Genomic DNA, 13900 nt, shown 5'->3' on the forward strand with positions numbered 1-13900 from the left:
TAGATCATTTTCAAAATTAACTAAATGTCTTAAAACTAACTTACAACAACAATAAAAAGAACGAATTTTATTATAAAAAAAATTTTAATCAAATCTTTAATTATATTCTAATTTTATAGTTATGTTTCTAAATAATTAATTTTTATTATTTCTGATTTTTTTCTTCTCATTTTCATCCTTCGGAAATGAGATTTTGAATCTTGAGTGATTTAAAATATTTCTGATAAATTGGTGGACTGTAGAGTAGTAAATCCTTAATATCTTTATATTTTTCTTCTGTTAGTGCTCTAATTGTAATGTATAATGGAACTAAGTGAATATTTTCGTATATTTTTTGTCTTTCTTGCTACTGAGTTTTTTAGCTATTTTGTTGAAATAAAATCCTTCTGCTTCATTCGTTCTACCAAAAATAGATTCTTTTTTCTACATTCTATTAGTTCACAATAATGTTGAGGGATGTATAAGTAATTCGCTTTTCTTATTTTCATTTCTATTGAGCCAAAATCACGATTATTCTATACCCTTAAAATACTACACCCTTTAAAATAGATCGAATGAAAAAAAAACATAAAATCATTAATAAATCATAATATATCGTTTCATAAAAAATAAGTTTATTTTTTTACTTTGTAAATAAATATCAATATTAAATAAATATTAATTAAATAAATATCAATATTACATTTACTATATATTAAATAAATATTAATATCTTACTTTATTTAACACACACATACTGATTTATTTAAATAAAAACTTCAGTACATATTATGTGAATTTAAACAAAGATAATACTTTTCAAAATTTCAAACTGATGTTAGAAAGAAATCTAGCAATAATGTTGTTTTGTTGTAAAGAACAAGTTAGCTGTATGATGATAATTTTCAGTAAATTATTTATATAAATAATTTAATATTTTATAAAGAATGGCTAAGTAAGTAATTTTCTTATATTATAGCATATTAGTAATGCTTGTATATCTAAAATAAAAATAAAAAAACATGAGTAAATTTATATAATAAAATTTATATAATAAAATGAAAATCTATATAATAAAATGAAATATTTATATAATAATATTTACACATATGTATATGTATACAAAAAACATATTTATTTTGATAAAATAAGAATTTTTATTGGTTAAAATTATTAGATGAGCTAATATAACGATTTACATTATTAAACTCTTTTTATTAAATCTTTTGTTTTCTATTATATGCACTTATTTGCACAATTATATAGTATATATATATATACTATAATAGCTACTATTTTTTAAGTACATTGTAATATTTAATTAATTTATTTTGATTATAATTATTTTTATTTTTAATTATTTTGTTATAATTTCAATAATTGTAAAATCAATTTTTTAATTGGTGAGCTAAATTATTTATTATTATAAATATTTTTTCATATACAATATTCATAGATAATATTCACAGAAATGTTAAAAAAATTCAAATTAATATGTTTGCTAAAAGTAAAAATATTTGTAACTACAATAGAACAAAAATATTTATTTGAATATTCGTTTATAAATAAATATGTATGGTGCATTTAATTTATCATTTAGAAATGTTTATATTAATAGGTCATTGCGCTTTCATGAATAACAATCATTTATAAGATATGAACAGTAATTATAGGAATAAAGATAAAATTTCAATAAGCTAACAATTAAGAAGTTTCTCTTCGGCTTGTGAAATAAAACGAAGTTGAGAGATTTATTAATTATTATTCTATATTATGTTATACGTGTAAAAATGTCCGTATCGAATAAAATGAATTATATTGTAATAATTATAATTAAAATATTATTTTTTCATCAAAATAACATCGTTGTGAATACTTGAAACAAATGTGATCATAAGTAAACGAATATGAAAATAACATATTAATATCTAGATTATTGTATTTTTAGGAAATATAATATTTAGATATAACGAAATAATATGACTGTTTGGATAGTAAGTACTTTTATATGTAAGTTATCTATATAGATATTGATTAATACCAATAATGGTTTTAACAAGATTTTGCTTTGTAATCAGTAAAGATTTATCAATTCAAGATGTGAAATCATCGTACCGATTTCTATCCAAAATTTGACAATGTAATTAAGAATTATTTTAATCTTTGACTAGTATTTCTTTAAGTGATATTTTTGCCTAACTTAATTTTATTTAAGAGATCGGTAATATAATTATTATGTTATTTATTATTTTTAACGTAATAAATACCTGTACATATATGTATACATAAAATATGCACATATATGTAGTTTGATATATATAAATTTGATATATTTGTATATTTAATCTTATAATATTTTAAAGTATCATTGTATTCTAGAACAATGTGTGTGTCTCGTTTTTGAATTAGATAAGGGAAGAAAGTGATAATATACTATAATGTGTACGCATGCAGAACATGCAAGTTGAAAAATAAGAGTGGGAGAAACTCTTTTCGGTGTTGGACTATAAAGTCACGATCGACCGTGATGGATTGTAGAGTCTTTTTTGCGATTTACTTCTGAACTCGACCCTATCTGACAAGTTGTGTGCACGCTCGAATATCTTTGTCAACAATATGTCCTATGCGATAAAAAGGATTTCTATCATTTCTATCTCGGAACGGATGCAGATATCGGCATCCAAACCAAAAGGTATTTATCTAAAATTTGAGGCTAAACTTATTTTATCATACATATGTAGGTTTTATATATACCATAACTACACTACATATAACAATATATATGTTATTACCTGATGTACATATAGCATTTCACATTAATTCGATTTGTTTCAATTTTGAAGTATTTCAAGTATTAATACTTTTCAATTCGTTAACACGAAGAATAATGATCTCGGATTAAGTTGCTGTCATTGAAGAAACAAATATGATTTCTTCATAGATAAATTTCAGATTTAGAAATGTAAAGATATATCATAAAAATAAATACGTATAATCGATTTATTTCTGACGATCTTTTTAATGATCTTTTGTTTGTCCTTGTGTATATTTGATAACATTAATTTAGAAAATTTAATGATGGAATTGTTCATTCCAGAAGATAAAATCGAAATACGAAGATCAATGACTGATTTTGATTTAGTGATATTGATAAAAGATAAATTTTATTTGTCACGACATATGCGAAGATTGATGACGTTTGTCCTCATTTAAAATTGTGCTTCTCACGTGTCTTTATTCTCTTGTGTCATTTTTTATATTTATGAATGGTCAACAAATTCGTTTAATCGAAAGTGTTTTATTAATGTATAAGTAAGTATGAAAATATTTTTATCCTCAAATTTATTTGTTATTTTTGTAAATACATTTATGAAATATTATATATATATATTTATGAAATGTTAAACATACAATGAGAACAGATCGTTAATTCCTGACTGTTTAACATGTTTGATATCTTATATTTATTTGTTATAATATCTGAAATAATTTTGTAATGTTAGTATTTTTATTATTCTTTTATGTACATACATTAATATACATACAATTAATATTAATTAATTTATTATTTATTAATATCCAATCAACAATACTAATGTTTATATTAACATACGTATAGAAATATTTTTCTTCATAAAATCTGCTTGTCGGTATTAAATCTTCGTTAATAGCAAAGATATTTAAGAACATAATGTATTTTGTTTAATGTGCATGGCATAAATACGTGACGAATCGTTTTGAATTCCAAGACATGACGCCATCAGTTCGTCAATGTCAGATTTCCCGTGATGTCCTAGAAATATGAAATAAACGAATTATTCGTCCGCATTCTTTGCATTGCACGATTCTGGAATGCAATAGCTTATTTCGATTGATAAATTATATCATTTAAGAATTCGATCAGAGTTTAATCATACGATAACTCACTATCAAACAACTACTGGTAAAACTTATGACACAGATAATAGAAAGTGCAGTAAAAAATTTATTATAGCAAAATTAATTAATTAACTCGGAAGGAAAAAGGAAAAAGAGAGAAAATAAATGTAATCTAACATAAATAAATATGTTACAGAAAAAAGAATTTTAACAGTCTATGTGAAAGTTTATTTAGCATTTATTAGCATTTATTTAAAGCAGTTTGTTTTTTTGAAGCCACGGAAAATTTTTGATTATAAGAAAAATTTGCAGAATACTAAAATTAGTAAGATCATAAATTTGACACTTTTTAAAAATAAGCATGTTCATATCTTATATTAAAAATTATATAATAAACAAAAAAGTAATAAAAAATATTTGAAAAAACTATAAAATAACTTTTTGGTAAAACTTCTTTAAATCAATTTCAGCAATAGTAGAAACTAATCATTTTTTAGTTTTTAAAGAATATTATTTAATTATGTAAATCGACAGATAAAAAAAGATAAATTTATACGATAATAATAAATCTAATAATAAATCTAATAATAGATCTAATAATAAATCACTCTTGTATTTTCTCTACGAAACTTGTAAATTTTCATAATATCGCAGGACACTTGTATATTGTTAAGAATTACTGATTTAATGGGAGAAAATGAAAACTGGTGAAATGAAAAAAATAAAGTTACATGAAAAATATATATATTTTTCAAACGCAGTTCTGCATATAACAATAGACCTTAAGAAAAATATATGTAAACGAATATCATTTGGAAACAAACATTTGGATATTATTGATAAAAATAATTTCTAATGTATCAATTTAGGATAAATAAGTTATTTTACTTTAATAACATTATGCAATTACATATTAACATACATTAGATATTAGACATATAACGTACATTAGACATATGAATAAAATAAAAAATAGATAAGTATTTAGAATGTCATACCTATCATAAGTATAATAGAATTAAATAAAATTAAATAAAATGATCTACAAAGAATTCCTTAATAAAAGTTTTTGTTATAATTATATACTGAAATGATGAAGTTGTAATTAATCTTGTGGAAAATAAAAATTAATTTTCCTGCGTATTCTAATATATATTAGTATTTAATTTCAAATACAAGCCTTTTCAAAAACGGGCATGTTACATAAATAATTATTTCTTAATTAATATTTTTTTATAACCTTTTTTATGTAGTAAATATATTATTTATTTAGAATAATAGTTTAAAATTCAAAGTATTGACATTAAATTTTCTATTATATTTAATTTAATTGACATTAAATTATCTACATGTACATATGCATGTTATTCCTTTCTTGCTATCTTAATTAATGTGTCTAATTATTTCTAGTTATTAAAAATTCTATTTAATATTTACAATTTTATTTAATTTACAGCATGGTATGGATGTAGACACACACAGGGCATTTTGATGGCATTAGGTTTTTTTTGTTGCTATGCTATTAGAGTAACTACATCAGTGACGTTAGAAGCAATGACTAATGCTCAGTCTGCAAATCCTGAATTTGAAGTATGACCATTTTCTTATTTTTCAGTCTGCTTACTAATTATTTTCCATTAACCACAGAATATTTACAGAACATTAATATTTTACAGAATAATTTTGTAATTAATCATGCATAGTTTTATACTGTATCGATTAAGAGAAAATTAATATCTATGATCAGTGATACTGACTACTACATTATATACTTATAGTTTGAATAATAGATGCAATTAATAAGTCTCATAGTTAGAATAATATCTGTTATTTTCTATGATCATTAAAATTATAAAATTATAAAATACACAAATATCTACAAAATTCAAATACAAATGCACCTACTTCAATTTAATTATTAATTATACATATATATATGTATAATTGCGTATATGTTATGTCTGTGCGTGAAAGTGCGTGTTTATATATATGTTTAATTAAATAAATAATATTAATTTTAATAAATATTGCAATAATAATTATTAAAAGTAGAAGTTAAAAAATATTTTATTTTTGAAGTTATTCTTTACAGTTTTAATCATTTTCATTGAAGGAATTTCCATGGGATGACAGGATTAAGGATATAATTCAGAGTTCTTTCTTCTGGGGATACGTGTGCACACAAATTATTGGCAGTATAGTGGCACGAGATTGGGGAGCTCATAAACTTTTTTCACTAGCACAATTCGCATGTGGTTTGCTAACGCTTTTAATTCCCGTAGTTGCTAAATATTGTGGATGGGAAATAGTTTGTGTTACTAGAGTAATCGCCGGTTTATTTCAAGGCACTGTTCTACCGTGTCTTCATACATTACTCTCAAAATGGGTGCCTATGGAAGAAAGAGGAAGAATTTGTAAGTATTAGTAATTGAAGTCTAAATTTTAATTATTAGCGCAAACTATTAATGATATTTATTGACACATTTAATATATTACTTTTTTAATTCCAACAATCTGAATTAAATCAATTCATCAGTTTTATAATTTTTACTTAAAATATTTTTACAAGATTGGCTTTTACGCATCAACATTTGAACAGTTTCATTTTGTATTTCGTTATTAATAATACGCTATTTACTTTCATCTTGATTGCAAATACAATGCATACTAAATTAAATAATGCAAATAAAAACTAATATAATATTTATATAAGAACTAATAAAATATTAACTTGTACATTACGATTAAATTTTCTAAAAGAACAATTCATTGTTCTTTGAGACTTTTATTTCTCGTGATGAATACTATATAATGTAAACATAAAGAAATTAATCCTGAATTTCAAGATCAATTTTTTAAATAATTTTTTTTAACAAATCTTTATCTATTCAAAGGTTATATTATGGTTTAAATATACAATTTCTACATACCTTGTGTATATGTACATAGTTGTGTATAATGAAATGATATAATTAATACAAATAATGAATTGAAAATTTAGTAAAATCAGTTTATTGGAATGAGTGATAAAATTAAACAGATGCTAATTTTATATATATGAAAAAATAAATGAAGAATATATTTGATATTATTTGAGAATATTTGATATATGTATTTGTTGTATGCAATTTTTAGCAACATTTGTGTATGCCGGAGGCTGGATTGGAAATGTACTTTGTTTATGGAGCACTGGTCAATTGTCAGCGTCTCAATTTGGATGGCCTAGCTGTTTTTATGTTTGGGGCTGTATATCTATTACTTCCAGTGTTTTATTTTATGTTATTGGGAAAGAATCACCTGCCGAACATTCAAATATATCACAAGATGAAAAAGAATATATTGAAAGTAGTCTTGGAATAATAGAAACAGAAGAGGTAAGAATATATAGTATATAATATCTACATATACTAAACATAGAGACTAAATATAGAAACTAAATTGATGCATGGTAATTTTTCTCATTAAACTCTCATAATATATATATATATATATATATATATATATATATATATATATCATACTAGAGACAAAAGAAAAATGTAAATACAAATAATTTTAATTGCAGAATATACTACATTCCATTATTATTGTTTTTAAAAAGAAAGGTATTTTATATAAGAAAAAATAGAAACATATGTCATATTTTACACATATATTTAAACTAAATAAAATCACAGTAATAATATTTTTGTAGAAATTACCAATTCCTTGGATTAAAATATTAACCTGTATTCCAATGTGGGCACTATTGGTTACTCAATCTGCTCATACTTGGGGTTTCTGGATGCTTTTAACCAAAATTCCTTCTTATATTGGATCAGTCTTTAATACTGATATAAAAAACGTGAGTAACAATAAATCCTTTAACATATTCGTGTTGATTTTTATATACGTATATCATAGGTATATTATATAATATTGTACGAAGTTTATCCAATTGTTTAGCATATTTAAATTAATATAATTATTTTTTATTTTTATTGGATCTTTTTTAACTTATTTTTAAAATTGTTGTCTATTAATTTATTAATACATATAATAAAATTCATGAGAATGTACTTTTTTAAAGATTGTAATCATATTTCATTATTTTTAAACTCCCTTAGTTGAAGAACCCAGTGATTACATCTAACTGAAATTGAAATTTTAATAGTACATCTTAGAAGTTAGAATAGAGAGGGGGGGGGGGGATTTATTAGCTATAGGGCTTAATTAATTATGTTATAATGAAAAAACAGACAAAACGCAGTGTTTTTTTCTTTGGATTTTTAGTTAAGAAATGAAAAATTAATTTTTGTAAATGTTTGAACCAAAATTTAAAATTAAATATTTAAATTATATAAACTTTGTAATTTATTGTATTTTGTATTTTATATTTTATTTTAGAATGGCCTATGGAGTGCACTACCATATTTAACAGCATGGATTTGCAGTTTCCCAATTAGCTATATTTCGGATCTTCTTATTAAACGAAATATCTTAACTGTACAAGCATCAAGAAAGATTTGCAATACAATTGGTGAATGGTTTCCAGCGGTTACATTAATTGGTCTTGGATATGTTAATAAAGAACAACCTGGAATAGCAAAGGCGCTCTTAATATTTGCTGTTGCTAGTAATGTTGCTATTTATTGTGGATACAATGTTAACCATATGGATCTTAGTCCAAATTTTGCTGGTTCTTTGATGGGTATTACAAATACAGTGGCAAATATTTGTAGCATTTTGGCTCCACTAGTTGCCAGTATTATCATTAAGGATACGGTATGTATAATTTACATTATATTTTTATTTATTATTATCTAAAATAACTTATTTTTCTGTATGCAATTATATTAGTTATATTATTATTGGCAAATTTAAAGTCCTGAAAGTTATATAAAATAAAAATGAACAAACTATATTGAATTGGATACAATTTTAATAAAAGAATGATAAAAATTTAATTTTTTTGTCATAATAATAATTTTATATTGTATTTTTTCCATCATTATTTAGTTGTAATATATTGAATGCAATATATAATTAATACAACTAGAAGCAGTTTTAAAATGATATTTCAGATATTAAAAGACTGTTCACTTTTTTGATTCTATATGATACATAAGATGCAATAACAGCTTATTGTTTTAAATTAAATATGTATATCATTAAATAATAACTTGACAATTTGAGGTGAATTTGCAATAAAATTTCTTGGAACATAAATTTATTTTTCTAGATTGCTTTTATTCTTCTAATTATTTAAAAATTTTTATAAATTATTCTAGATTGCTTAATATCTATATAGTATCTATATATAAAAATGTTTTGATGGTTTATTAATATAATTAACTATAATTATTAAAATGTAATAATATGTGAACAATAACAAATCCAAATGTTGATAATTTTTTATTCTTAAATTTTTAGAAAAGTCCTGAAGAATGGAGAAATATGTTCTTTTTAACATCTGCAATATATTTTGTTGGAAATTTTATTTTTATTGTGTTTGGTACATCTAAAATTCAGCAATGGAATGATCCCATAAAGGAAAAAAATATTTCTATGAATGCAATTGCAACTGAATCATCAGTGGAAAATGAACATGTGCAAAAAGTAAAAGATACTGAAAAGATGGATTTAGGAAAAAAGTTGTGATAATGTTATGATACTGAAGAATACGTAATTTATAAAATGTAGTGTAAATACTGTGATTTAATGGGCGTATTATTATTTTCACTATTTTATTTATAAATGTTTGTGTATATTTATGTATATTATATTTAATATTTATTATGAAATAATGATTGATAATTATATTATGCAAACAAGTTTGTTTAAAACTTCATTCATGTTTTAGATGTTGCTTTGGTACAGATTTCCAAATTGTTTGTATAAGATATAGTGTACATAATATTGTTAATAAAAATGTAATATAAGTTACTAGATATAACATAGTTGTCTCACCAACTGGTATTGTCCATAGATCTTTCTTATCCTGCAAAATGGATATGAAAAATATTTGTCTATATAAAAATAAAATATCTCTACTATTTTAATAATAAAGTTTATTTTTTACCATGACATATGGAATCTCTCTCCATTTAGGTACAATTGTTACACATGGAAAGCACAAATCAAGTTTAGAAACTCTATAGCCTTCAATTTTTTTTCTACAGCCTAATAGCAATATTGGGTTTAGTAAAGTAATATTCATATATTTATTACTATCATTAGCATATTGATAACGTTGATGTATTGGAAGTTTTAAAGCACACCCTACACGAGTTAAACTTGAACAAATAATTACATTTTGTATTCGTGCTTTTTCTGCAAATAACTCAATGTTAGCCTTTTCATGAACACATATTGTATTCTAAAACAGTACAGAAATAATTTACATTTTACAAAAACAGTTAAAATTATTTTGATTCAAATCAGATTTTATATTTGTTATATTATTTTTTTCTAAAGTAAAATAATTATATATATATATTACTTTAGAAAAGAAAATATATAGTAATAATTTATGTGAAGCATCTAAAACAAGTTGCTTGAATATATATTATTGGTGATGGAATAAAAACCTTCAAACTTAACTTATTTGGTCTCAAGGGACACAATCATATATATATATATATAATAATAGTTTTTTGATAGGAAGCATAGAGAGCATACATATAACAATCAATTTTGTTTTTAAAATAGAATCATATAATTTTTAAAGTATTAGCAAATCCATCTTTTAACATTTTCTATAAAAAGTATTATAACCTATTTGTGTCTAAAAACTATTAGCATAGCAGATATTTCAATTTTGTAAAATCTGTCTTATGAAAAACAACAAACATAAGAATATCTATATCTTTCCTTTTCTTTATATGATACATTTAAAATTAATATTAAATAATTAAACTTAAAATATTTACCAATGGTTTTCAGAGATAAACAAGTTAATATTTCTTATATAAAATGCTGACTTAGACTTATTAATGCTTTAAAAATTATATAAATCCATTTAAAAAATTAACTTTCATATTTCCTCTATGCGTCTACCTATAAAAAATGTCAGATTGTGTACCTCAACGCAAGCTTTTAGTTTGAAATTTTTGATTCTATTATCAATAACTGAGATATTTAGGCAATTTGTTTTATGTACCTCATATCTATGTCCCATTTCAATCATATTTTATTTTTTAACTTACAATATTAAATCTCCTTAAATGAGTTAATTCATTGATATTAGCATACAAAGCAGATGGAAGTTGTAAATAAATAGCTACGTAACATTCTTCTATAAATTGATCAACGTGTACTTGATATATTAAATCTCTGTAAATGAAACTTTTTATTAATTATAGAATAAAATATTTTGTTAATTTTAATACATTAATTAATATAATTATATAATAGAATTGCTGGAACTAAAATTCTTACATTTTTATATTTGAACATAACATAAAAATTGATTTTAATTAGTATTTAATTTTATATAATTAACTACATTTAACGCTACATAACTTTTTTTACACAAGATTATAATTAATTAAAATTATCAATATGTAATTAAATCCTATCTAATTAAATTGAATAATAGACATTCTTTTGTTACACTTCTATATATAATCTAACCTATGAAAACCCATTCCTTGTACTTTTAATGAAATGCGAGCATTTAATTTTTCACAACTTATAGTTTGTAAAATAAATATACAAAATAAATTAATCTGAATAAACCACTGTTTGATAAAGTTTGATATCATCATTTAAATATCTAATTACACTTTAACGACAAACGAAGAACTTGAAAATTTTTGTATGAAAGTATTGAGTGTATATAGCATAGACAAGGTATATAAATAGATCTTACGTACAATGTATTTTTTCGGCCAATGATTCTGGGGTCTGTTGATCCTGTTACCATTTTCGTGTTACATCCTGCAGTATCGATTCAGGCAAGTTTTGTACCGCGAAAATCGAAAAATATGGACAATGTTGCCAGATTTATTTCGAGAATTATTCATTGAATTGAACATGGATGAAGGAATATAACGATTCATCAGTGAAATAATATAACGATTTAAAACAGAGATTAATGAAAACTGAGATGAAAAATTTAGTATATATTTGACTATTAACATCTATTTAAAAGTATTAGAAAAATTTATTGAAACATGATATTTTTATGAACAATATAATTAGATTTTTTATTTACAAATTTGTAAATTCACAACTTGAATGAATTATCTTTATCTCGTAAACTCGATTTTATGAAAGTTTGACCTTATTAAAATATTTCTATAAATATTGTTTGCAATAAAGAAGCACATTATGTATTGTAAATTATTTCTTCCAAAATCCATCCGTTTCGAAATTTCGAAGTCAAATTTATTTTTTTGAACGATACCATACATATTTTCTTTTTTATAGTACAATGTTATTTATTAAGATGAACTTACTAAGTTGCATTTTCGACGGCCAAAATCATTTATTGTTATAAATTGTTAATAAAGATGGTATAAAGTATGAATGACTTAATAATGTATATGTTAGTATTAACATTTTATGAGTTTAAAACATTCCTCATTTGTATTTTCCTTCATTCTTTTCGATTACCGGTGAATTTGTAGATTAACCACTCCTTCACTAATTTCGATGATTCCTAAATATCATTTAAAAATCGATATCCTTAATGATTAATAAGAGCAAAGCCTCTAACAAAGTCCAACATACGCGTTACAGGAAAAAACTGTTCAAAATATCTTCATAATACATTCAAAAATCACCGAAATCGATAAGAGAATAGTCAATTTACACTTTCATCCAATTGCTTTTGCTATTGTGCATAATGACAAAAGAAAAAATGAGTTAAAAGGACACAGGCAAATTTCGGTTTTCCTGATGAAAGCGTAGTTGCCTAACCTAAAAGTTTCACATGGTTACCACATTTCTGTTGCTGTTCTGTCCGTCGACTCGACGAAATGGTTAAACTAATGAAACAGACCCGTTAGAGAATTTTTCGTATTTCCGAATTCGCCCGAGCTCAACCTAAATTATTCAATTCGACCCGAAGTATCGACTACCTGTATTCGAATCATTTGGGCAAATTTTTATTTAAATAATGAATTAAAAGTATAATTTTTATTTAAATAAAATTTAAATAGAATTAAATAAAATAATTTAAATGATATCAAAAATAACTTAATCCATATTTTTTATTTTTAAGAAAATGCTTCTTTCATATTTGAATTAAATAAAACAAAAATAATTTTTTTAATTTCTCATATCCGTTATATTGAATATGAAAAAACCAAATGACAAAGTACGCAAATAATATCATCGCTTTTCATAAATATAATTTGTTGAATGTTAATTCTCTTTTCGACAAATCTTCGTGATAGATATATAAATATTGCATTTAAAAACAGTTACAAAAATACAATAATAAATGTTAAAGCCAATGGGACGTATTATTGATGACATGGACGTATTATTCTATTATTTCATTCATTGTTAGTGCTTCTATTTCTATTCTTTCATTCATTATCGCTGCATTATAAATAATAGGAGAACTAAGATGAAAGAAAGGCTACATATAAATAAAACATAGTATAATTTTTTCTATTTTTTTTGTTAAAATTCGTTCAAGTTTCGTGATTCAATATTGTTTTGGAAAAATTATTTATAATTCATGAAAATTTTACTTTATCAATGATTACAGTGGAAAGTGAGTTATTTTTGAATTAATAAGAGTTGAATAGTTTTTAAATATTTGATAAACAATCAAAATGAAAAAGAAAATATTTTAAAAATAAGAAAATTTGTATTATTTATTTATTTATTATAAAATAAAAAATAAATTTATATTTTCTATAAAAAATAAATTTATATTTCAAGAAATTTTAAAAAAATTTTTAAAAATAAAAATAATAATAAAAGAAATTAAAAAGAATTAAAAATAATTGTTTATAAAAAATCCTTTTCCTGATCTTAAATTTAAAATTGTGTTTTTTCGTTTCCTAACGAACAGAACAGTATTAGACAAAATCCTCTTAGAATG

The 13900-nt window shown here is 22.8% G+C and overlaps 2 protein-coding genes across 4 annotated transcripts; one reads left to right on the forward strand and one right to left on the reverse strand.

Annotated features, from left to right (window-relative positions):
• The first annotated feature begins 2347 nt into the window (after positions 1 to 2347).
• LOC122533966 (putative inorganic phosphate cotransporter) lies at positions 2348 to 9902 on the forward strand. The gene is made up of 7 exons (XM_043664180.1): positions 2348 to 2671; positions 5315 to 5448; positions 5972 to 6272; positions 6994 to 7232; positions 7553 to 7702; positions 8245 to 8622; positions 9271 to 9902. Exons 1-7 carry the CDS (start codon positions 2596 to 2598, stop codon positions 9496 to 9498), a joined length of 1506 nt encoding a protein of 501 aa, XP_043520115.1. The 5' UTR covers positions 2348 to 2595; the 3' UTR covers positions 9499 to 9902.
• LOC122533967 (phosphatidylinositol-glycan biosynthesis class X protein-like) lies at positions 9673 to 11808 on the reverse strand. Of its 3 annotated transcripts, none has more exons than XM_043664184.1 (4): positions 11715 to 11808; positions 11046 to 11172; positions 9920 to 10216; positions 9673 to 9838 (listed from the first exon to the last, which is right to left on the reverse strand). In XM_043664184.1, exons 1-4 carry the CDS (start codon positions 11762 to 11764, stop codon positions 9686 to 9688), a joined length of 627 nt encoding a protein of 208 aa, XP_043520119.1. In that variant the 5' UTR covers positions 11765 to 11808; the 3' UTR covers positions 9673 to 9685. The 3 variants fall into 3 exon arrangements, with proteins under 3 accessions (XP_043520119.1, XP_043520118.1, XP_043520120.1); XM_043664183.1 differs by lacking the exon at positions 11715 to 11808 and adding an exon at positions 11473 to 11683; XM_043664185.1 differs by lacking the exon at positions 11715 to 11808 and adding an exon at positions 11278 to 11310.
• Positions 11809 to 13900: the final 2092 nt, after the last annotated feature.

The sequence above is a fragment of the Frieseomelitta varia genome, unplaced genomic scaffold, assembly GCF_011392965.1.
Source record: "Frieseomelitta varia isolate USP_RPSP 00005682 unplaced genomic scaffold, Fvar_1.2 scaffold_564, whole genome shotgun sequence".
NCBI classification, from domain to species: Eukaryota; Metazoa; Arthropoda; class Insecta; order Hymenoptera; family Apidae; genus Frieseomelitta; species Frieseomelitta varia.